Below are 27,024 nucleotides of genomic sequence, written 5' to 3' on the forward strand. Positions count from 1 at the left end.
TGTATAGTAGTTTTCATCGACCACCATATTTTTCTGGTGAAGGAAAACATCGCGAGGAAACATGCACTCTGGTTGATTATCAACTTATGTGGGCAACGGAGAAGGTAATAGCAATCCACTCCATTCATAGCGCCAAGAAAGTCGTTGTGTGTCGTTCCACGTAATGACCACGATCCTCAGGCATGAGGGTCTTGGTGATTAGGACCTCGACCCTCAACCACGACTATGAAGAAGATAAGTAATATAAAAATTAAAAATAAATGTATATAATAATATAACATTTAAATAGTAAAATAATATAAATTTCTCGTAATCTGGAACTCGTGTCATGGTACCAATGCGAGTAAACCGCTTCGTTGTACCAAAGAATTAGCAATAAGAATCATTTACAGCGAAATTGTACATAAATATGCCGACTTGAGGCGTCCGAGGCAATAATAAACTTTTTCACTCGATGTGGCTAATTTAATTCGCTTGCGATTATTACTCTGCTAGTTATTTTTAACTACTTATTTATCACACAAATGTATCATTTTAATGATACTGATTGAAACTTGTAGTGGTTCCGCCCTAGAATAACACCCCATATTCTTCCGTCTAACACACAGAATTGGCAATTGACCCTGGGCTCCGACGCCCAACGGCTGAGGAAGAAACCGGGAATATTCTCAGATGAGACGCCTTGACAGCTGAATGGCAACAATAGCATTCCCAAGGAGGGTTACTGTAAAGCAATCCTCCTTCCTTAAAATTTAAAGCCGGTTGTAAAGTCACAACTTGAATCTTCACCCGGACTTCGCGGCATCACAGCCCCAAATGCCAACGGGAACATGCGAAGACAAGAGAAAGTTTATAGAGAAACGATATTAAAAACTTAAGACAAAATAATTTCAATACTCACTCATAATTACATGTAGTGTTCATAGACCACCACTTGTTTCCGGTGAAGTTAAACATCGTGAAGAAACCTGCACACTGGTGGACAGTTTAGTTCAGTAGTGTGTATGCGACTACCTGTAAGTCATGTCTGATAGTCGTAATAGTCATGTCAGATGCCTTTAGGCAACTTGAATAAAATCTGACACCAGTGCAAGCAAGTACACACTCGATATGATGATGAGCGTTTTGTTGTAGTTGCAGCAGGATTGAGCTTTACGATAACAGAAATCGATAAATATCTTGAGGCAACTGGTATTGCAACATGTGCCGACGCAAACTATTCGAATGAATAATTTAAACCGTAAATATTCAGGTAGATACTTACATTGATATATATCTTTTTTAATTAATGTAGAAGGAGTGATTGTGCCAGATTTGTTAGTTGAAATAGAAAGGTTATGTGCTGATTAAGGCAATTGATTCTTTGATTGTACTGTGTATGTTGATAGAATTTATTTAAGTAGGTAGGTAGTAATTAAAAAAGTAGAGACAATCCCACTCAATTTCTGTATAGTAACCTAGTAATTAAAAAACGTCCAATAAATTTTGTAATAAAAGATAAACAAACACCCAAAACACATTCGGACTTAGGTAGAGTGAATCCATCCTTATATCATTCGGGACTACGACGCCGAGAATCCCAAGGACAACGTAAGAAAATTTTCAAGTTCAGGCTGTGAAAACAGCCATCTGCCTAACATCTACCCTCGATTCCCATAGAGGAATATATTTTAATACACCCACACTATTGTTGCGTGAGAGACCTTAATTGCCTCGTAAGTCATCCGCAGAGTGATATGGAGTGGTCCTGTTGGCACCACCACAAATCTGGACACACCATCTGTATGTTATACATCAATGAGTGCTCACATACAATCTGAGATAACCTGGAATACCTACAGATTAGCACAACAAAGGTTCGGCTCGGCCTTGGCTCTCCAAATGCCGTGCGCAGCCGTGAGTTTCCTAAAATAGGGATTGTGACGGGGCAACACGTTCTTGACTATTTTAGTATTAAAATAATAAGATATCGAATTATGTACAATGCGCCTCACGTCATGTTTGGGTAAGGTAACCTCTGTGTGCCGGCAACAGAGGCGGATTTACAATTAATTTTGATTATTGTGGCGTTGACTGTACTTGTACTTATAATAAGTCAACATACAAAATCAAGTCAGAGCAGAAAACCGCTGAGGGTTCCCTTGTCGGGAGCCAATCTTTCATATTATATGTTAACATATCATAATAATTAATCATCATCCAAACTAAACGTGTGTACTAAACTACAGCTCAATCAAATCAGATCTCAACTCAAATAAAATTGAGTTGCTACATTATTGCTACATTACAACTTAAATAAAATTGTAATTGTAATAACAGTAAAAAAGCGACCCTTGACCCCGACGTCCTTTGACTGAGGAAGAACCGAGGAAACGCTCAAATCAGAGAAACACATAACGAGTTATTTTAGCACTATATTTTTTATTTTTTTAACTATAACCAACGATAGAACTTGGATTAGTCACTATTTTATAGGTATGTTGGCAGTTTATGACCTGCTTTAATATATCGAGATAATTTATTGATATGAAATACGTGTCGAAGCGATATAACTTGTAACATATAGGTATCTGCCAATTTTAACATAAACCTGTCGACCCAAATTATAATGTGCTTAAATATCAATAAACACTATTACAGAGACCGTTCTTGATAGAATTATGATAAAAACTAGGCGTATTAAATATTAGTGCACGTTCAACATAAAGTTAAAAAATACAGAGAATTACGTATGTGTCAAACTTTAGGTAATCGTTGAAATTGCCAATGAAACAAGCACCTTTATCCCTTACGGTGTCTATACAATCTCTCTGTCTATTCTATGTACTTTCCAGTTTAGGTACTTCCTCAGCCGGGTAATGCCAGGGTACGCTTTTTAACTACCTATTCATCATCCTTAGTTGTTTTCAGACCATTGGCAAAGATGTTGCCGTGGTACAGTGAGCAGCACATCAAACTACCCAAATTCATTACAAATTCGCCCCTATTTCCGCGGCATACAAATCAATGCTGGGTAACTTGATATGCAGTCTGTACAACACTTGTCCGGGAAAATCTTATTGTGTTATCGATGGAGGCGACGCTTCGCTTCGACACACAAAGAAGATTGATTGACACACATCCTACTAATCTCGTGTTATAAATGCGAAAGAGGATGTCTGTATGTTCGTTACTATTTCACGCAAAATATGCTGGACGGATTATTATGGAATTTGGTACACGGGTAAGATAGAATATAACCTGGAATAACATTACCTTTTATCCTCAAATTCTTACGGGAGCGAAGCCCCGGGGCGATACTAGTCTACACTATTCGAACGATCAACATTCCATACTAGAATATTCTCTAATCTGTGACACTACTATATTCTCTAATCTGTGACACTACTATATTCTCTAATCTGTGACACTACTATATTTCGTCTCCAGACAATTATTAAAAATGTTGCATAAAAGCTACTACTACTTCATGGATAAATTATCCATTACTAGTAGTTCCAGAGATTAGACGCCAACAAACATACAAACACTTCAACTTCCATTGTATAGATATACAGTAATGGTTGTGTATTATATTGAAAGTATACTTCTATGCTCTGGTTGTTCCACTCAGAGATTTATCGATCGCAATTCATTTATATTTACGCTATTTATTACCACTTCTGTCCAACTTTGTTAGAAATATTTACATCCGTCATATTTATTGAAATACAATTCAAATGAAACGGATTGGCTGTTGTTAAATCCTAAATAATTTATTACAAAATTACCGGTATTCGCGCTGTCACAGCTCCGAATGTAACCAGGTACATCGCGAAGATGAGAGGGAGAATCCTTAATATTTGTCATAAATTTACATAATCAAAAAAACTGAACCGCAAACGTGGCCTACGAGTCCAGTCTGCCCCGTAAAGGGTAAAGACGTGGTCTGTACATGTATAGCAATAACATCTCTATCAAATAAGCATTTTTATCTAACCAATGAGCGCGTCGTTGCTGTTGAACAAATTGACAAGAATATGACATTTAAAATTTTAATTTAAGTTTCCAATTTTGATCGCTCGATCAGATGTAAAATACTTACCAAAAAATAGCAAACTTTTTTCAACTTCATGGTCACAGAAAGTGTATAAAATATTCCACGCTTCCCGTCAATCTGTTACACACTTTCGTTTTCTTATCTGAGATTTCAGGATTTTTTCATCTGAGCGTTTTCCCGGCTTCTTCTTCTGCCGTTGAGCTTCGGAGCCCAGAGTCTGCTATAACAAAATCATAAAAGATCTGAGATTGCAGGTTAATGAGACGAAAAATCTTACACATTTCAAAACATATTTCAGGTTAACATAATCAATTATTCGTTTTATAATTCAAAAACAGAAACACAATCAATCAAATAGCGTCCTTCTGTCCCTGTCCGACAATAACAAATAATGAGCAAGGCATTTGAATATCGCGTAACAGTGCTTGTTAGACGAAACCAGGCCGCGGCCCTAGTCACAGTGAATTGTAGAACGCAGTGCGTCGCGCACGATAGCTGACTGTGGGAACGGCATTCACACACCCAGTGTCTTGGAGATAGGGTTGCCAAATAGGCTAAATTAATTTTTATTATGGTGATTATTCGAAGACCCATTTATTATTAAAAACACCGCTAAAAATACTGTGATAATGACAAAGCTTTAAAAATATGACAAAAATAAAATCACACATTTTTGGACTCGTCCAAACGCTCCATAGGTGCTAAATGATACTCTAACGACAAGAGATAAAATGTTACGCATCTTAGCGAAAAGAACTATGTTTGTCCGATAACTACCTTATTATATTACTGCGTTAATGATGATGATGAATTCTTAATAAAAGTTATTTCAAGATCTATCAAGTAAATATAATATAATGCGACACAAAACGAGCTGAAAAAATTAAACAGAAATCAGTTAATGCCAACCCTACAAACTATTGCATAAACACGGCGACAGAGGGCGCTTTTTGCTTACAAGACGGACATTGTGTAACTCCCATATCCGGAAGAAGGACCAATCATGTAATTCTTCAAGAAAGTTAATTTAAAGGGAATGTTCCCGAACATTTCGAAGTTTGACTAATTACAACTTCGAAATGATCGCTTTTTTGGGCCGTGATCATGTTGAAAAATTGGTAATTGTCGGTGTAGCACGAACGTGTATCAATGTTGAACACTTATGTTGTGGGTGGGATATTGATAAGCGGTGGTGGTGTAATGGTTAAGACGCCAGGTGAATCGAATGGTTCCAGGTTCGTTTCCTACTTGTGCCTGTTGTGCACCAATTTCAATGCTTGTGAGTTTATCAATCTGACATATGTATAGTACTTTAGTAAATTATTGTCTACACAATTTGGATGTCTGTATATACGGTACTCAATCACGCTAGAACGATTATTTTACAAGTCCTATAGGTATTACCCCTTTTATAGTACATAAATAAATGCACAACACTCAACGGTCCACACTAAGCTTGTATCGTGGGTCTGATGGACAGAAACAGACACAACACACCCAGAACCGCGAACGAATATCTGTAATCACAAGTACAAATCTTTACCCGAGCTGGGAATCTAACCCGGGCCATCAAATAGCAAAAGGGCGGTGGCCACCAGGCCACTAAGCCACGGAGGCCGTAAATTGTATTTTAACCAAATGCGATAATAATAAATCTATACAAAGAAAAATAATTCTTATTTCATTATGTGTACTTTCGTAAATTATATTTACAATCGTGTTATAGGTGTACATCTCTACATATAATAAAATTGTAAGTGGGCTATGTCTGTACATAGGAGAATAAACATAATTATGGGAGTCTTTATGGGACTAATAGAAGTCATTTTTTTAATGTCTATCTTTATGTTTGTTCGCGCATCACGCCTAAACTACTGGATGGAATTTACGGTTGTATATTGTATCATCTAACTTAAAATATGATTTCATCGCGACACATTGCTTATGTCCCGAGATAATAATGAGTTATAAGCGAACGCACGAAACAAACGCGGGCGAAGCCGCGGATAAAAGCTAGAATAAGATTAAGAATAAGATTTTGTATTATAGTTTTCAATTTGCAAAAACGTTCTTTTGCACAATTGAAATATTAGAGCTCGGAAACAAGCAAAAACATGCAAGAAGTCAATAAAAATCACGAAAAAGCAATGATCCAAAAAAATCCCTGAACCGAAATTGATAGTACTTTACAAAAAGTACCTTATTACTTAGTCCATAACATTTATTCTTCATTGTACACATGTAAATGGATATGTTAAACAACGTAAGTATGGAGCGTCAGCAAAAAAGTCTATACATATATTTATATAAATAACAATTATGTTATGAGGTCTGGTCATTATATGTATACGAGGCGTTATTGCGTGAGACAAAACCGTATGCATATTTTACTATATAAAATGATCTATTTAATAGTGAAAAATTAAAACATTAATATCAATTTAAATTATCATTAGTTGAATGCTCTTATACTCGTGTGATTTGTTGCATCTCATTTAACATTTTCACTTTCCTAATTATTCTAAAATAACTAAATTATAATTGAAGTTGTAATAAGTAGCATGATACGAGTTAAATAGGTATTAACCCTACGATCCTATATAAGAACATTTATAATCCTGTTATTGTTTCCTATGATAAAAACAATTGAACAAAAATAGGATCGCGTCCCGATCCGACGCGATCGCGATCGCGATATTGTTCAATTGTTTTCAAAATGCGCGTGAATAAGTGAATTAATAGGATCGCTAGCAAGCATTACTGTCCTTAAGTTCATTTTCGTCTGCAACGACCAAAATCCGCTTATATACAGCATCAATAAATATAATAATCGAATGGGTAATTTTTTATGACATTCATAAAAATTCGTGATTGGCGTGAGAATTTTACAGTTCTTTTTGAAAATTTATGTTACGGAAGTCAGTAACTTGTAGTCAGTCATAGTAAATATTAAAGGGGATGTGCCTACATAGATTAACATACAACTTAATGCCGGCTCCACGCCGTCGCTAAAGTGTTCGCCGAACTTTGGCCGATTCGGTATACATTGCTGATCTTTCATAACGATAAATAAAAGCGCTCATAGCAAACTACGCAATGTTCACGAATTTGCATCGGCATAATCTGAGTTCGGCGACAATTTGCAGCATTACACCACGTATTGCTGTATTATATATACATACATGTCAAATACATTGTATTTTTGAGTGTAATAAAATCATACTTACTATATTTAATAGAAGTATGGGGAAGTGCCGCCAAGACAGGAATAAAGGAATTACAAGGGGCTCAAAATAAAGTAATTAAAGCACTATTCTGTTACCCACACCTAACATCAACTCGTAAAATCTTCAAGGAGACAAATATAATGAGCATTCGACAACTTTATTTATACAGTACTTGCATTTTAATAAAGAAGATCATCAGTAAAACCATTCATAAAAAATATATCTTTTATTAAACGGTCACAAATTTCCAAGCGTAGTTTACGTCGTCCAAGTTTACTTGTCTTGCCGAGAGCACGCACCAAACTTAAACAAAAAAACATTACCTCTGAAGGAGCACTCTTCTACAACAAATTACTTCCACGTATAAAAAATACAGACTCCCTACAATCTTTTAAATCCGAGTTACGTGACTATGTTATTAAAAACTGCTCACTCTATGAGAATTAATTATTAGTATGACATATTCTTATATTTGTTTGTTCTTTGCTTTAATCTTTGTGCTTGTTATCGGCATCATTCAACTTAAGAAATGTTGAGTATACCCTAGATATTACCCTTAATTAAATACGGGGCTGCTGTCTAGTTTTAAGAACCTTTATCTTTTCTGTTCTCATGTAAGTGGATTTATTGTAATCTTTTATGAGAATAAATTCTTTAAACCTAATAAAAATGTAATAAAGCAATTATTTTGCCAACTGTACCTTCGTGCCTTTTCGTGTGAGCTGTCACAAATAAAGTTGCTTAGATAACGCAGATCGTAAATATTGGGCTGCATTTGCATTCCGAAATCATTTCCGATTGATTCTGCTGATTATTCGCCGAAACACATTAGCCGGTAATGTATATCGCTTTTAATTTGCTGATAAGTCGAGGTAAACGCACTTGGTTTATATGGCAACACTGAATTTAATGTCCATGCTACATTTTCATCCTCCCGTCAAAGTACACTGATTAGTTTTAATGTATGTAGTGGCGTAACTTCTCTTTTTAGCATTTTCTGATTAAATATGATATTGTTAATTTACTGCTAGTTGATTGGACATGACTGATGATCGTAGCCATTATGAAATGTAACACACATAATGATTTCCTCTGTCTGTCTGTTACGCTTTCACGCACTAAACTGCAGGCAGGACCGATTTTGATAATAGTATGCATATCGTTAAAGAATTGTTTTGTTCGTTGGCTTATGAATATTTAGGAAATGACAAGCCTCTAGACCTAGCAACCCTAGGTGTGGAGTGACAAATAGATCCGAAATTCTGAATAACATTTTATAGCTCGTGGCATCACTGCTACCGAGTATCACGGTAAGTATCACGTTCTCAGAACAGCGTACAAAAATATGCAAAATAATGGTAAACAAATATAATACGACACTTTAGCAGCTGTCGCCGGCCACTCATTTTATTCGATACCAGATACGTTCGAATTTCAAAAAATAAATATATTAGGACAAATCACACAGATTGAACTAGCTCCAAAGTTCGAAACTTGTGTTATGGGATACTAACTCAACGATACTATATTTTATAACAAATACATATATAGATAAACATCCAAGACCCGGATTAATTCGAAAAAGATCATTTTCCACCATGACCCAACCGGGGATCGAACCCAGGACCTCTCAGTTCAGCGGCAAGAACTTTACCACTGCGCCACCGAGGTCGTCAAAAATGTTTATCTTCATTTGACAATCGTTGAATATTTTTGGATTTATTTAATTTTGTGCCAGTATCGGGCTTGAGTAGTATAATGGGTTTATAAAAATACACAATTAGGATTTTTGTTTCATATAAAAATGACAAGTTTTATTGTCGTCAAATAGACCGTTTAATTAATGATGTAAGCATGGAAGTGGGTGAATTTCACGAGCGTTTGAACGCGTCGTGTAGCGTTTCATTAGTTTCCGTATTTTTTTTTAATAAAGAATTTTTTTTTTAATTAAACACACATATATAATATCTAACTTACTAGGAAGCACACGCCTCAAGAAATCAACCAAAAAAACAAAGCGATTACTTGTACAAAGTAGATAATTACGCTTGAGAAACATTTATTTGACAAGCTAACAACAAAAACAAAATTTTGTACTAAGTCCGGTAGCGCATTGCAAGGATTATTTTTTGATGTAAGTAGTTATAGAAGTATCAAATCAACGTCGATTGGAACCAAGTCATATAATAAAGATTTTAAACATATTTATTATATATAACAAGACATATTTATTATATATAACATATAAAAAAGACAATGATAAAACGATGTCCTTGGTGTGTGTATTAAAATTTACAATTTTTTTGTTCTGAATAAATTACATTAGGCGTCAATTACAACGTACGTACAATTGTGACGTCACTGGATATCATTGTCACACAAGCTCCATTTTCAAACGAAGGTATTTATACATCTACGTAATAAAGATTCTACGTCTATTTATCGTTAAAATGTAAATAAAAAAATAAGATTAATTTAACATATCTCATAAAATAAGTAGAAAATTGCTTATCCAGCCGCCGGTCTACAAAAACGTCGAAACATTTTTAATAAATCACATTTCGTAACACCACTTGTTAAAACGAAACATCTTTGTCTTTGACATGGCGCACTTGATGTCTTGTTGATTTGACATTTGCGGTTGTCTAAATACAACCTGTCGCATTTCAAACCTTAACACAGTGCATTAAGGTCTATTTTTGGTAAGCGTGTAATAATTTTGAGTGTTTAGTAATTTGCAATGTCAGTTTTTAGACAAAGGAAATCGAAAGCGGACATCACAGAACATGTCGATTGCTCATTAAATTTAGAAATCATTCACAGCGAATAATTTTAATGTACATCTGCACAATATGTAAGTATGTAATAGTTTAAAAAATAATAAAACATTATTATTTTACACAATCCATTAAAGATTTATTCGATTTAATTTTTTTTTTTAGATCAATGTTGGCACAAAACAGAAAACAATGGAAAGGTAGGATGTATTCTGAAGCTTAAGTGCCTCCTCAGTATAAAAAAAATGTTTTTTTTCCCACCTGACTACCAAATTATGAAATCATATGTGTAGTGTTATATATACACTCACTAAAACTAAATATAATATAATGAAGAAAACTTATATAATGCAAATTAATTGATGTACCAAATGTCATATCACGTACTAGCTGTCACAAATAGCAAAAAGTTTAATATCTATAGATGATCTATAGTAACAATATCAACGAATACATAATTAGTTGCAACTTATGTAATATTCTAATTAGGACGCAAATAACTCAATTCCGGATATAAAGAGTTGGTGCCAATAATAAGTGGCATTGACAAGTGATAGTTTTTTTTACTTGGTAGTAATTTCAGTGTCTACTCTTGTTACCTCATACATAATATTCCATCGTTTCTTTAGATCAAAATATCAATATCTAATATAATATTATTAGATAATGCCATAGATCCTTGCCATCCATGCCTTATACAAAATCACTGAATTAAAACTAAAAATATAATATACTTACTCAAAAATACTGATCTCTTTATTACACGACAAAACACAGAATTATACGCTTTTGGCGAAATAAAATGAAAACTAACAACTAACTCAATTATTTCATGTACCTTCAAATTCCATTGTTGTAAAGCATTTGATACAAAGCGCTTGCGGTCAAGTGGTCAGCAGGCCCCGGCGCGGTGGGACCGGTCGCGAATTCGTTCCAGGCGCGGGTCCAGCGTCGGGATTGGGTGCAAATAAATAAATATATATCGACAAAATACATATTATATATTAAATATAATCAATTAAAAATTATAGTCCACATCATGCTCCGTCTTTTAGACCAACATATTAGATATATCATATTTTTGTCCCTTTTCAGACTGCAAATCATATTTTCTATAAAATTACCTAATCCAAGAAAAAGTTTGTTGAGCATAGTCGACCGCATGTCTCCGCATGTGTAATAAGGATGTATTTGCAATGGATTTGGGTAGATTGATGTGTTGTTGACTATACTTTCCTCGTTAGCCAGAAATGATAATCTGGGCTAGCCTATTCACATAGGAAATTTAAACCAAATATATATGTACTAATAATTTTGAATTTTATTGATTTTCATCGACTGTGACCTCTGTAAACTATAGCCGGAAAACTATATTTGAACACTGTTTTTTATTTCTATTACTAGTATAATAGAAATAAAGTGTGGTAAACATGTTTGTAAGTGTTTATGGTATTTAAAAAAAAAACTAAAAAAAAACTTTCCAAACCTTAAACCTGGTTTGGAAAGTTTTTTTTTAGTTTTTTTTAACTGTACCAAATAACTGTTGTTGGCAACATCGTTCATCCAGCGCCATCTATCGTGCTGACGTAAGCGGTTGCCCCTACTCGGTGGTGAGGCGTGGCGAAACAAACGGCGCGGGCTCACTTTTGGTCTAACCGTGCAACGGACGACTTGCTCTTGACTCCCAATTATCAAAAATTGTTAAATCATTTAATTTAAATTAACGAATAATTATCTATTTTATTTTAAGTACGTTGTGTGATTTGATTAAAGGTTCGAATTAGATTATCGGTAAAAGGTTGTTCGCATTTTTGTTAATATATTTTGATTAGTTTGTATCGTGTAAAGTAATAACGTGGGAGTATATAGTAAATAAATAATATATATATTAATATACGTGTTGTTTTCATCAGAAGTGGGATTTTTTCTCCACGTCATGGGACGTCACGGACGTCGTCGTAAACGTGCCCGATCATCGTCGAGTAGCAACAGTACGGTGTGCTCGAGCTCTCGAACCCCGTCGCCTCCGCCTAGAAAGAAATCTAAGGTATCACGTCGAAAAGAAGCTAAAACTGTGAGTACCTTGAATAATATTATTCCCGAGTTTGACCCTTTAAACGACGACATTAATGCATGGCTTAGTATTATACAGACGTACGCTATGACTTTCGGTTGGTCCGATGAGACGATACGTTATCAAGCACTGAATAAGTTAAAAGGCTCGGGTAAAGTCTGGTACGACTCGTTGTACTGTGTGTCACTGACTATCCGTACGTAGGATAGTCAGTGGCCCACTTGGAAATGGAGCGAATGGCATCGCCGCTTAGCTGATAGTTTCAAAATTCGACGCAATATGTTCGAGCTATTAAAAGAAATTGTTAATAAAAAACCTTTAGAAAATCAGTCTTTGTACGAGTTCTATTTCGATATTAAATGTAAAATAGACAGACTGTCATTAAACTTTACGGAGCAGGATAAAATTTCTATTATTGTCGGGAGTATTGGAGATAACAATATAGGAGCGTCTATTGAAGCTAGTAATTTTAAATCTTGCCATGATTTAGCTAGTTATCTTCATGGCCGCACTTTCAAATCAAAAAATACGAAAACTAATTTTAATACTACTCGCGACACTCAACAAAAATCTACTGACCTATTGAACAATTCTTCTCAACCTTCGACGAGTATACCCTCAAATAGTACAAATAAGGATGTAAACTCAAACAGTACACCTGAAACTAGCCAAAACGGCCCGGCACAGACTCGGAAAATTATTAAATGTTACTCATGTGGCGGAAATCATAAAAGAAATCAGTGTGATGTTAATAAATGTAATTTTTGTGGAAAAAGGGGACACCTTGAATCTGTCTGCCTTCGTAAAAAAAGTATAGGATTGATTAAACCGGAAGTAGAAGAAACCAAAGTTATTTCGTCTGATAATTCGCGGAATAAATTTGTTAAAGTAATCCATATTGATAATTTCGCTCATGAGGCATTTATTGATACTGGAAGCAGCTGTTCTCTAGTTTCCGAATCTGTGGTGGAAAAATATTCCTTAAAAACGAACACCCTCCCTTCGCCGGTTTTGTTACAAGGATTTTCTAAAGATAATTCGAAATCTGTTAGCCAAAAGGTTACTGTCAGTTTGAAGGTAGACAATGTAATATTGTCAGATGTCGAACTTTATGTTATTGACGAACTCTTAAATTGTGATATCCTTATTGGCCGCAACATAACAGAGCGTAATGATTTAATATACTCCAGGGTCGGCACATCTTTTACATTTGACTATGCAAACACTTTTACTGAGTTTTGTAACACTATCGATGAAACTAAAATTGATACTGACACTAACTTAAGAGAATTAATTTGTTTATTTAAATTATACAGTAAGTGTGTTGCGTCAGATATCAAAGAGTTAGGAAAAGTTAACAACCATGAAATGGTTATTACCGTAACAGATTCTCGTCCAGTTCAATGCAGACCTTTTCGCTCCTCTCACGCAGACAGAAAAATTATTCGAGACATGGTATCAGATTTATTAGAAAATAAAATAATTCGCCAGAGTAATTCTCCTTACGCGAGCCCGGCTCTACTTGTGAACAAAAAGAATGGTGAGAAAAGACTCTGCATTGATTACCGAGCTCTAAATAAAATAACTATTAAGGATAAATACCCAATGCCTAGAATCGAGGATCTTGTTGACAGGTTACAGGGCTATAAATGTTTTACTAGTTTAGATTTAAAAAGTGGGTATTACCAAATACTTATGAGTTCACAGTCAATCGAGAAAACAGCATTTATTACAGAGGACGGTCATTACGAATTTTTGAGGCTTCCTTTTGGTTTGGCAAATGCACCATCCTGTTTTCAGCAGATGATGAACAAAGTGTTAGGTAATTTGAGGTTCGAAAATGTTATAGTCTACTTAGATGACGTTTATCTGCTTACGCAAACTGTCGAGGAAAACTTTATTTTATTGGAAAAAGTTTTAAAAATATTTATAAATAATGGGTTAACTTTGAACCTTAAAAAATGTCATTTCTTTAAGAGCGAGATAGAGTTCCTAGGTTACAAAATAAAGCTAAATTGCGTTATGCCAAATGAAGTCAAGGTGGAAGCAGTTAAGAATTTTCCGGTACCAAAAACGGTGCATCAGTTACGTCAATTCTTAGGACTTATTAATTACTTTCGCAAATTCATTAAAAATTGCGCCATCATTTCGGCACCTCTCACTAAGTTGCTAAAGAAAGATGTTCCCTGGTTATGGGATAGTGTACGCGATCAAGCATTTCAGTTTCTTAAAGCTAAATTAACTTCCAATAGTGTTTTATCGATCTTTGACCCCAACAAGGAAAGCATTTTGTATACAGACGCCAGTCGCGATGGCGTTGCGGGTATACTTGTTCAAGTTACTGACGAAGGAGAAAAACCCGTATATTACTATAGTCGTCAAACAACTGAGGATGAAAAGAAATATCACTCCTTTGAACTGGAGCTTCTAGCAATTGTAACTTCCCTTAAAAAATTTCGCCTTTATTTGTTAGGATCTCCATTTACCATTGTAACCGATTGTAACGCAGTCAGATACGCGTTGACTAAAAAGGATATTATTCCCCGTGTTGCACGGTGGGTCCTCTCGACCCAAGAGTTTGTGTACGAAATCAAACATAGAGAAGGTACACGTATGCAGCATGTTGATGCCTTAAGTCGGAACCCGGTTCCTTCTGGTGAGAGATCGGAAAAAGAAATAATACTATCGATTACGGAAGGAGATTGGTTACTTTCGGTACAAGTACAAGACCTTGATATAGTAAATATAAAAACAATTTTAGAGACAGGTGAAATAGATGATAATAAAAACATTTTTGACTCGTATGAACTTTTGGGCGGTAAAGTGTACAAAAGAACAGAACAGGGTCGTCGCTGGGTTGTACCAAAGAAGTGCATATGGCAAATAATAAAGTGCAACCACGATGATATTGGCCACTTCTCTGTCGATAAAACTCTAGAAAGGATAGGATCAAAGTATTGGTTTTCCCGTATGCGTCACATAGTAAAAATAATACATTAAAAACTGTTTGAACTGTATTTACTATAAAAACAAGGGTGGTCCTAAAGAAGGAGAATTGTACCCGTTGCCAAAATACGCTCAACCTTTTCATACCCTTCATGCGGACCATCTAGGCCCATTTGTTGAGACAGTAAACGGAAATAAATATTTGTTGGTGCAACGCATCAATCGCGGTGGTAACGCATCTACTTGTAGTAGATGCGTTCACAAAATTTGTATTTATCGAGGCAGTAAAGTCTACCAGAACATCTGACCTTTTAGAGCAGCTTGATAATATTACTAAAACGTTCGGTAATCCGAAAAGAATTATTTCGGATTCGGGTACGTGTTTCACTTCCAACGAATATAGGCAATATTGTGCAAATAAGAATATTCGAGCGCATATTGTGGCAACGGGTATGCCTCGTTCAAATGGACAGGTCGAGAGATTTAACAAGACAGTATTAGAATCATTAAAAACTATTGGAGCAAATACAACAGATAATAGATGGGATCAATACGTCAAAATCGTACAGCAGGGCCTAAATAGTACAATCCATAAGACAATAAACGCAATTCCTAGTGAGGTTCTATTAGGCTACCGTCTACGTACAGACAGCGATAGTTTAGAGCCTGAGCTTGATAACGGGTCTTTGGTGGACGTTACTAAGTTACGCGCATGTGTCGATAGTAATATTAAGGCCAGTGCAGTGTCCCAAAAACAAAGGTTTGATAAAACTCGGACAAAGGCAAAAGTATATGAGGAAGGAGATCTGGTTTTAGTCAAAATACAGAGTTTGACCAACGATGGTCAAAGTAGAAAACTTTTGCCAGTTTTTAAGGGTCCATTCAAGGTCAAGAGGGTCCTGGGAAACGATAGATACGAGGTGATGGATTTAAGGGGTTCAGAAAGAAGTTTTAAACCATATAATGGCGTCGCAGCTGCCGAAAACATGAAACGATGGATTCAAATTGATGATTGGAATTTGGAATAAATTAGAAAAGTCCGTGTTGGCAAGTCAAAGGTTGAAGGTATGTGATAATATTACTTTTTCATTATGTTCGGCTAAAATCCTGATAATTTTGTCACACGCAGCATTATTTTGTCAAACGAAGCATTTTACTAACAACTTTTCTGCGAGACTAGGCAAAGCCCTAATATTTTGTCATGTCTACTATGAATTGTAAACATAGTTTCGTGAACGCAACAGTATGTGCAATATGCGAATTCAGGAGACATCTTGGTATATTTAAGTGTAGCGAAATGCTCTTTAAATGCAAGTGATCCTCAGTAGTAATCCTTGGAACATCCTGGTCTCCTAAGTGTGGCATAGTCCCTTTAGGTGCAGGTGACCCTGGTGATACAAGATGTTGCATATGCTGTTGACTAGAAGAACTGTGTCTATTGCACCTTACATTCTAATGTCATATACAAATCTTAATGTTGTCTGATGTTTTTCCTTTTCAGTGCTTTGCCTAGACTCGTGGGGCGCCCGGGACAGTCGCCTGGCAGAATGGCCGTGTTGGCAACATCGTTCATCCAGCGCCATCTATCGTGCTGACGTAAGCGGTTGCCCCTACTCGGTGGTGAGGCGTGGCGAAACAAACGGCGCGGGCTCACTTTTGGTCTAACCGTGCAACGGACGACTTGCTCTTGACTCCCAATTATCAAAAATTGTTAAATCATTTAATTTAAATTAACGAATAATTATCTATTTTATTTTAAGTACGTTGTGTGATTTGATTAAAGGTTCGAATTAGATTATCGGTAAAAGGTTGTTCGCATTTTTGTTAATATATTTTGATTAGTTTGTATCGTGTAAAGTAATAACGTGGGAGTATATAGTAAATAAATAATATATATATTAATATACGTGTTGTTTTCACTGTTACATTAATAATCCCGTAACAGATTTTACTTATACAATTAGATAGGTGGTTTGGGTTGCTATCTCAACCTTTTTTGTGCGCTGGATCTGCGCCCGATTCGTTCCGGAGTGAGCTAATTGCCATGAATCGGACCGCATTCCCCGTGTCCACCACTGGGTCGTCTGGGTCCGATCCGATAGCGAACAATTATCAGCAATCTTTGTTCTTGACGAGGTTCATTGATTAAAATATACTATCCGTAAAGACACCAGAAAAAAATATTAACTTTTACTGCTTTTTAACTACGAAAATGTGCATAGAAACCTTTTTATTCCCTACAAAAAAATAAAAAACGTAATGTTTAAAGAATCACTAGTTTTTTAATAAGATGGGGAAAAAATGTATTCAGTAAAAAAATAATAGTTTTAGCTGTTAATGTAAGAAATTTATAAAGAAGTAGCGCCAGTGGCCAAGTCTAAAGAAAATATTTTTCCATCTTATTTGTCTCAAAAAAATCGCGTCGTGAACACTGGCAAAGCCGTAGAAAACAGTTTAACGATAAATCCCTATGGAGCAAAATCTTTACAAACTTAAGCCGAACTTAAATCGTCTTAAAATTGAAAATGCAAACTAGTTTCTTGACTCCCTGCTTTTGCCGAATATCTTCTTTTGTTTCTTTAAAAGAATCCTCCATACATTTATCCGAACGTTAAGAGTTCGTCGACTTGGAAAGGAAACAATTTCTTTTATAGTCAGTGTTTCTTCAGTTCCTTTTTGCTGTTTATTATCACATAAATGCAGCAGTTTAGTCTAATTTATTTGTTTTTGTTGATGTTTATTTATTTGTAATTGCCTTATTGATTATTTCAAATTACTTAATAAAACAAAATAATTAGCCGATTGCTCTAGTAGTACCTACATTTCTACTTAAGTAGGTTCGACTTCGACATTAATAAAGTAAAAAAAAAAAACAACATAAATATAATTCAAAAAATGTGCTTCTGTCTATGACTCACTTCTTGGCTCTGAGCAAAAGAAAATATTTGAAAATCTTAACAAAATCGATCAAAGGGCACGGCAATTTAAAAATCGAACACGTACATGTTATTACAAGTCCTAAACGGCGTTAACCGTTTAAAAAACTAAACCTGTAAAGAGGTGCGAAAAAGTAAAAAACCAGGCTGGAATAACGCGTTCCCAAGTCGCATAAGAAAAAAAACTATAAGAGCGAGAGGTGTGATTTGTGTACTTTTTCGCACTGTTCGATAACTTGCAAGTTGTCGATCTGTCGAATCGATATCAGTTACGAGGTTTTATTCATGAGTATAAGAAATATGCTACATATCGATTACAATGTTTCAGAAGCTTGGGTCTCATTCGAGGCGACCGAGTGTAGTTGATATATTTTTAGTCGCACTGCATAAAGATATTGAATTAACATTGGATATTCTCCTCTATACCGAGCACCTATCAGACCTACAGTTGTGTTATTGTGTTGTGTGATATTATATTCAGACTTCATCAGACAGTTGTCAGTATATAGATTTGTCTGTGCAATCGTACATTATGTCAAGAAAGTAAATGAGGGCGCTGTCTCCTGTTGGCTGGCAACACTAGGTGTTTATCAACCAATCTTGACCATTCTGTATGGTATTGCAATGGCAAAAAAATGTATTAGTTTGTTAAAAATCTCTTTTCTTGCAATTATAATTGGGCACTATAATTCCATCAATTAAGATTCGCCATCAAATTAAAGTTACAGTTATACATACATTACTCAAATCTGATAAGGCAGGGAGTTATCAAGGCCCGTATTTCTCAATAAAATTACTCGTATCGACTCCACACCTCCGAATCGACAGATTATCTCGCCCAATATGTTTGAGTGAAATGGAATGCTCGATGTAATATCGATGAATTAAACTTTTAAGGCGCTGTACACATCACTAAATAATAAAAAATATGAATAGAAATGGAATTTATTCGTTTATTTTTACAACGTATCAAAAAACATTGATAAAAAAATCTAGAAAACGTCTCAAATTAGACGTAGCTACTTTGAGACGTTTTCTTTTACAATAAAAACCCTTTTTTCTAGCTATATAAGACTCATTGTTGGCTAAAACGCTTCCTAACTCCCACGCATTCTTGTCCTTGGTGTAAAGTTATTTTTAGGCATTTAGTTTTTAATATTAATTAGTATTTTATATCCGGTTAAGCCTGAAGACATCTCTCACTTTGGAATGCTAGATAGCCTTTCTCGTGAATTTGTATAGCTATCGAATACAAATCTGACAGAAATTAGGGGGCGTCCATTGTGATAATTAGCCCCCAGTCGTCTGGTGAGATTTGATTCAACCCCATCTCCTCCCAATCTCATGTAATATGGTAATCAATTTGTCATCGACCATATCAGTCAGTTGGATCTATGTAAGTTATAAATATACAATATTTATTGTATCGCATAGAATACATAGTGATCTTGTAATCTTTTGTCTATTTTTTTGCATGCACATCATTGTTAAAATAAAAGTTTGTATAGGTAACCTATTATTGTTTCTTTTTTTATTATTAGGTAATTTATGTTAATAAACCATATTGTTATGAAAGAGCGGAGCCTTCTGGCACAAGCATTATCTTGCTTAAAAGGAAGTGAACACCTGTATGTTTGTAAAAAATCATTTGCCTAATAAACTATTTATATAAGTATTTATTAAATTTATTTAATAAAATGATTACCAAGCATCAGCATCGGTTGTCTGGAAGAAATAACTGTTAGTTAAAAAATAACGATAATACGGCCAATTATCACTGTATTTAGTTACACAAGTACGTGTATTTTGTATCTCTTAATTATTATGATGTACTGTACAGTCAACAGCACATCAAGTTACCCAGCATGAACCTAAGTACGACACGATAATAGCGGCGAGTTTGCAATGAATTTGGGTAGGTTGATGTGCTGTGGACTGTACAATAAATAGTTCATTATTATTTGAGTGTAGTTACGTACTCAACCCAATGAGCCACAGTTTCACACAACGTTAAGACCAATAACTTTAAGACATACTGACAGAGGAATAATCAAAAATGATTTGTTAATGGAGCAATCAGAAAAAAGCAACACAATACAGCGACGGGCGAACACAAAATGATAAATTTGTACGTACGGGTTAACGGTAATTTTATGCATAAACGTAAAATTTAATTACGGCCCCCAATGACGTGCAATTTGTATCCTGCACTGTATGCAAGTTTTTTTTTTGTTGTTATGGCAGTTCAACAAAAACGTACATATAGTTTTGTATACTCGATTAGCTCTTTGGATCGACCACTCTATTTTTATACAACTGAACAAACAAAGTAAAGCAACACTACGAAAAAATAATGGTAAGCCCTTCTGGCATGATAGGGACCAACACTGTTCAAATGAGTTTCTTTCGGCATTTCTTCTCAGCAGTGGTCGTTCCAAAATGCCAGTAGTTTGTAGCTTGTGAGAAATAACTATAAATATAAAAATTGACGAGAAAAAGTGCCTGTGAAGGTCTAATTTCTGAATAAATGATTTGAATTTGAATTTTGAATTTGAAACGAACGTGCGACCCACCTCATAGAAAATGGTCACCAAGCCTATACGCCTACAACCCCAGGATAAATCTTATCACACCCTTTTTGAAGAGCTCGCTGTTGTAGTCTCTGGGTGAAACAATGACATGGGAGCTCATTGCGGGAAGAATTTCCTTCTAAAGCTCACTGTACGCGACTACTATATAGAAGCCGTGGTGGTGTAATGGATAGGACGCCCGCCTGTGGATCGAAAGGTTCACAAACTAGGTTCGAATCCCACTCGTGCCGAACGAGTTTGTGTACTCGTACCAATCTGACTCATATATAGTAGTTTTCATCAACCACGTCTTGCTTCCGGTGAAGGTAAACTGCACTGAGAATCGTGAGGAAACCTGTACACTGGTTAATTATTAAATGTGTGAAATGGAGAAGGCAATGCCAAACTACTCCATTACGAGTGCCAAGAAAGTTGTTATGTATATTTCATTCCACGTAATGTCCATGACCCTAAGTCATGGAATACGATTCTTTTGTGAAGAAGAAGTACGCGACAATCTCCTATAAAGGTGTAACGACGCCTTTATTGTGGAAGTAATTTTTTTTTATTTTCGCCTTAGCCCAGCAGTGGGACACTAAAGCAGGCTAAAATGTATAATTTAAATAGACAATAAGTGCTTTTTATTGTCTTTTTATATAAATAATATTTTTCAAGTATCTTTGTATATTCATTTATAACATACTCGGTTTATTGGCACGATTGAGTTCCTATTTCATTCCTTACTAGCTAAGTGTAGTAAATAAAGTATTTTAGTAATTTTTTTAAGAAATTCTTTAGTTAAGTACCTACCTACATAGAACAAAAACCCTCGCACAATTCTACAATGCAGTAGCGTAAAAAATTTCATAAGTAAGAGGAGATAATGTTTACTCAAAAAGAGGAATCGCTAAAATTACAAGCATTTTGTTGAGATTCATATCGGGATAATAAATTTGTTTACCATGTTTATGAAAACGCGCGGAGATAGCTCGGCGATGTCAAGTATTTGACGCAAAGTGGCCAAGCGCGAGTCGGACTCCAACGCGAAGGATTCCGTTGTAACAAATCGTTCTAGATTAGTAATATACTTACTTATTAAAAATTAGGTTTTTTATTTCGCATAGTGTTTGTGAGACAAAGTCATTTGCGGTTTTGGAAAATTATACAAACTTTGCTAATTAACCAAATATGTTATTCAAATGTTACCGACCAATAATATATCGTTCGAACCACTTTACGTAGAAAGTGTTCATTGAGATCTATATTATGTAAGTATCAATATGTTTACACTTTTAACTTTAGAATAGTTACGAATTCTTCATTCGGAGAACATACGAGAAATACAAGAAAAAAACTTAAATAATGACGATCAGTCTGTGTGTCGTGGAAGTGACGTCGCGGAGCACGGTTAGTGAGAAATATGTATAAGTACATACCTAGCTAATGAGTATTAGTCACCAATCATTCATGTTATGTGTTTGCAACACTGGTGTCAGATTTTATCCAAGTCGCCTGAAGGCATCTGACATGACTTACCATGCCATCTAGTGGCAATATATAATAGTGTTAATGTTGTTTAAGTACCCTTATACTTTTGCTTAATTAATAGTTAATTAACTAGTTATTCCATTAATGACTCATGGAAAAACAAATTAATTAGTACCTAATTGCCCGGAAAAATCTCCTAAAAATAGAAAATAAGAAGCTAAGTATAAAAATAATATACTTAGATTTGTCTAACTATCCCAAATCAATTCTCTAGTCGTTTTAGGTACCTCTCTCATCTCTGCATGTTGCCGATTGCGTTCAAGGCTGTAAAGCCGCGAAGCCCAGGGTCAGCGTAAAATACCTTATTTTTTAAAGATGCCGTGATTTTACAATCGGCCTGCCTGACGTCAACCAATATTGGGAATGCTATTGTTGCCTATCATCTGCCTAGGCTGCGTGGCCTTTAGTTCCGCCCTAGAATAAGACCACTCCATATTCTTCCGTGGATATCGTACGAGGCGACTAAGGGACACAGGCTTGGCCGGGATGTCATCCATGGATAGATGAGATGCCTAGGCCGTGTGTCCTTTAGTCACCTCGTACGATGTCCACGGTAGGATATGGAGTCGTCCTATTTTAGGGCGGAATCACTAGTAGTAATATTTACTCTCGTAGTTTTATATGTGGTTTTATAGCAAGTGCACGCACATAGTGATCGTAAATATCGATAATTATATGAAATGTCGATAATATCGATATCCTTTCGTAATATTCTGCTAATTGACTGCAGCCTTTAAATGATTTATAGTAATTTGATTTACCATTCCCAAAGCTGTAAATTTCAAAGTTTAGATTGTGTATAAACATTACGTATGGATATCACATTAAGTTATTTAATTAATGTCTTCTTATGAAAAAGTAATGACTTTAATCACATGACATATGAATGACACTGATTTGTGATACATTCATTTTTTTTAATTTAAAATCTGCCCGTCCCGGCTTTGCTCGAATAAAAACAAAAAAAATTATACGCCTAAACCACACTATATATATTACACACTATATGTATTGGTGAAAATTGCATTTTGCAGTTTTCAAAATCATTTATACCCTATATTTTGCTCAGGCTTAATAGCTATATAAAAAAAAAGTTTCATTCAAATCCGTCCAGTAGTTCCGAAGATTAGCGTGTACAGACAAGCAGATATACAGGGTTTTATTTTTTTCAAATTCTTTCTTTTTTTTTTCAAATTCTTTCTCTGTTACTAAAACTCTATCGCCTAATTTTGTTTTTATGTAAATATATTCAATGTACAGGAATTTCTTTTTCTACTGTTTTATTAATGTATATTGATGTTAAACTTTCTGCAACAATGTCCTAGTACTTCTTCGTCCTAAAAATCCTTCAACAATGCCAGCATCAGTATCAATATCACACATGTTTATCTCCCATTCAACTGGTAACATAACAAAGCTTCGCGCCACACACCAATAAAGCTAGAAATTGCATCTATATCGATAAATTCCCGGGCGAGTTCAGCTCGTCAAAGATTTATTGTCTTATCAGAAAGGACATCTTTTATTCATATTCATATTGCTAGTCGGGGAACGAACCTAATTGGCTGGTAGAAGCCAAAATATCATTAAAACGGAATCAGATGTATTAATTGTTAAGGAGAGGTATCGATGAATTATTAAAACACGCGTATGTTCTCATTGTTGTATGTTGATCAGCAATATTGTAGACAGTTTAGTGTAAGGTCACAGAATAATAGTTGCCTTTGGCTGTAAAGTTAGCAAATAAAGATGTTACTTACTTAACTTTTTACCACCCACTATACTGCATGCCTCATGATGAGACCTCGGACTTCCGGCGTGTCAGGCATGTGGTGCCACTCCATATCTTCCCGTGGACGTCGTACGAGGCGACTAAGGGATATATAACTTCACGACAGGCAACAGCATTCCCAATAGGGGGTGATGTTAAGTAGGTGGCCGGCTGTATAATCTTCAATATTTTATGCTTCCAGGTTGTGAATAAAAGATTGAGATTATAGAAAATATGTTCACATTTACAATATTATTATAGAAAAAAAATATCTCAAAGAAATAATATCTACTCAACTTAACTGCAAATGATTTCTTTTGCATTGTGATGGGAAGTAAACAGCATTTTAACATAACAATATTTTAATGTGATACAATAAAAAGCTTCTTTGTGCATTGAGAGATCCAACTTCACCACCTTTACATATTCTTGAGTACATAAGAATTGATAACCTCCATGATACATGCCATATCACCATTCCTAAAGAAACTCAAGTGATTCCCAGACAACCATACAAATTGGTTTAGATATTTTTTTCTTCAATTCTTATCCTTCAACTTTTTTATAAACAGCTTTCAGATGTTCAGACAATGGAGTGTTCTCTGTTTCCATAAACAAAGTCACTTCCAGTGTATCTGGCATCACTAGTTTCATGATTCTTTTGAATTTTTTCACCACTGGCGGTTTGGCGAATGACATTCTGTTGATGGTCACAGTTTCTAAGACTATCTCCTTCTTTTCTACGTCACATGTGCCTTCCTCGTGGGATGTGAGCCCAAAGTTATGGCTAACCATAAAAGCTAACTCGTTCGTGCCGGGCTTGATGCGAAGAAAGCCACGTTCCTGGTGCATTGGGGTCTGCTTCTCAGGGTGTTTCGATAGTGATGAGAAGTTATACATTGGTTGTCCTGAAAATTAAGTAACTTTTAAATTCTACTTGTTAAGTACATAAAAATTATGTTTTTTGTCAATGTTTATTCCACTTTAGAAGATTATAAATAAAAATATTTATCTTACCAATACAAATAAACTCAATGTCTTCATGATATTTAAAATCACTGATATTTGGGTAAGTCCCATGCCCATCCTTAGTGCTCCAACGCCCAGAAAGCCAAGAAATAGGTGTTAGAGCTTCATGTATTCCCTCCATCTTAGCACCTGGTGACATAGATTTGTTAGGACAACACATAAGAAAATTGTGAGGAAAAGCCTACACATGATGTTCATTGAGAGCATACAATATTGTTGTTATCACTAGATGGTGGTTATCATGGATTTGGTCATTACCACCAGTACCACCCAGCCATCTAAAGACATTTTGAATAGACAATATTATGAAATAATAGATAGTGTACAAACTAACAACACGTACTTGTACTAACCTGCTCCCTCTGTATTTCTTGTAGAGTTATTTACTTAGTTCAAAAATTATATTATGAAATAAATTACATACGCACTCAGCACAAGATATTGCTTATTTATTGAATTTATTAATAATTTTAATAAGTTTCGATCGACAAGCAAAAGACCAAATTTTTGCCTAGACGGATGCCGGTAGGTAGCAAAATATTTGCTTGACGTTGACAGCTGTCAAAATGTTGACGTTGACAGCTAATAGAAAAATGTTGTCTCGCCACCAAAGACAGCGAAAATCATAGATCTATAGTAGGTAGTCAATGAATCCATGGATTTAATAAGTACTTCGTACAACAGTACCTACTAATTCCATGAATTTCAATATCACTATCCGGCCCATAAATTTAGAAAGGGGGCGTGCGGGTCCAGTTCCAGCCTAACTTGCGACAACTTAGGCATTGTATAAAAAACCTGGCATATATACCATATGCATATAGTCTTTATCGCAAGTCGCAACTACTCAGTAGGTGAAGCCGAACAAGCCAAAGGTTAGCTACCTTTGGCTTGTTCCTACATGAGAAGAAAAGGAGTCGTAAATAATGTCGCTGTGTTTGGAAATGGCTTGGGACGACCGAGCGCCGATTACGGGGATAAATGGAGCTCTGTAAAACACTGTTCACTGTACCACATTTTATTATGTAATTAAAAATAATAAATTGCACTTAAGAAAATAGCTCCTAAAGCCTTCTACAAAATTCTCTAAGGCGATTTTGTTTTGTGTAGAATTATTCTATATTAGAAGAAATATTCTTAGTGAGATAGGTATATTATAATATCTCCCTTCATTTTAACTGGTTATTTTTATTTAAGCATAACCGCAGTAACCACTTAACAGGCATCAAAACTGCGCTTATGGCACTTGAACTGCTCTCACGTGCCGCGAATCCTGTGCGGTTTGTTTTAAATTAACATCAAACAATAACTAACGTCGAGATCTAGTGACTAGACGATAATCTACAGACAGACAGAGAGACATCTATAAAATAAATACCTACAAATACTTATATTAAGTACCTAATATTTCAACAAAAAAATAGATTATATCAATTATCATATCAGAGGTAAAAAACCTGCGAAAGTACATACCTACTGTAGACTGCAGTATCATATTGTTTATATGTATTGTAGATCTGTTAAATTTATTAGCTACCAGCTATATTAGCTGGTTTTGCATAAACTAGTTCTAATTCAATGGATCATGGATGTCAAATACTATTAAGTTGGTAATGTACCTTGACCTCGGCAAGGTACACTCAGAATTATAGCTAAAATGTGTTTAATTTTAATTAATATTATAGCTAATTAGTACCAATTACATTCATTATATTCTTCTACTAGCGACCTGGCCCGGCTTCGCACGGAGTCATTTATAGGTAGAGGTAGGTAGGTATAATATATGTATAGGTACGGGAATAAATTGTGTTTCAAAAGAGCGGATTTAGAAACACACAGACGTGGGGGACGACTTTGTTTTAAATTATGTAGTGATTAATACTTACCTATATTTATTGGTTACCTAAAGGTATCTAGAATTACAAGATTTATTTGGTAAAAAAAAAACAATTTTTGAAGATAAAACAAGCATTTTTTAAATTTTTTTTTATACAAAAATTCGTGCTTAGTTAGGATTGTGAATAAAATAAGTAGGTAGTTTTAAATATTTGTGTTAGGTATAGTCATACCCAACCTACATTGCCGTAAAACGTTCTTTGGTCTAAAT

The 27,024-nt window shown here is 35.1% G+C and overlaps 1 protein-coding gene across 2 annotated transcripts; it reads right to left on the bottom strand.

The window, feature by feature from the left end:
- Positions 1-24,232: 24,232 nt before the first annotated feature.
- Positions 24,233-25,451, bottom strand: LOC128680132 (peroxynitrite isomerase THAP4-like). Of its 2 annotated transcripts, none has more exons than XM_053762972.1 (3): positions 25,271-25,451; positions 24,906-25,046; positions 24,233-24,796 (listed from the first exon to the last, which is right to left on the bottom strand). In XM_053762972.1, exons 2-3 carry the CDS (start codon positions 25,036-25,038, stop codon positions 24,435-24,437), a joined length of 495 nt encoding a protein of 164 aa, XP_053618947.1. In that variant the 5' UTR covers positions 25,039-25,046; positions 25,271-25,451; the 3' UTR covers positions 24,233-24,434. The 2 variants fall into 2 exon arrangements, with proteins under 2 accessions (XP_053618947.1, XP_053618946.1); XM_053762971.2 differs by having other exon boundaries at positions 25,261-25,451.
- Between the last annotated feature and the right edge of the window lie 1,573 nt (positions 25,452-27,024).

Source organism: Plodia interpunctella, chromosome 23, assembly GCF_027563975.2.
Source record: "Plodia interpunctella isolate USDA-ARS_2022_Savannah chromosome 23, ilPloInte3.2, whole genome shotgun sequence".
NCBI classification, from domain to species: Eukaryota; Metazoa; Arthropoda; class Insecta; order Lepidoptera; family Pyralidae; genus Plodia; species Plodia interpunctella.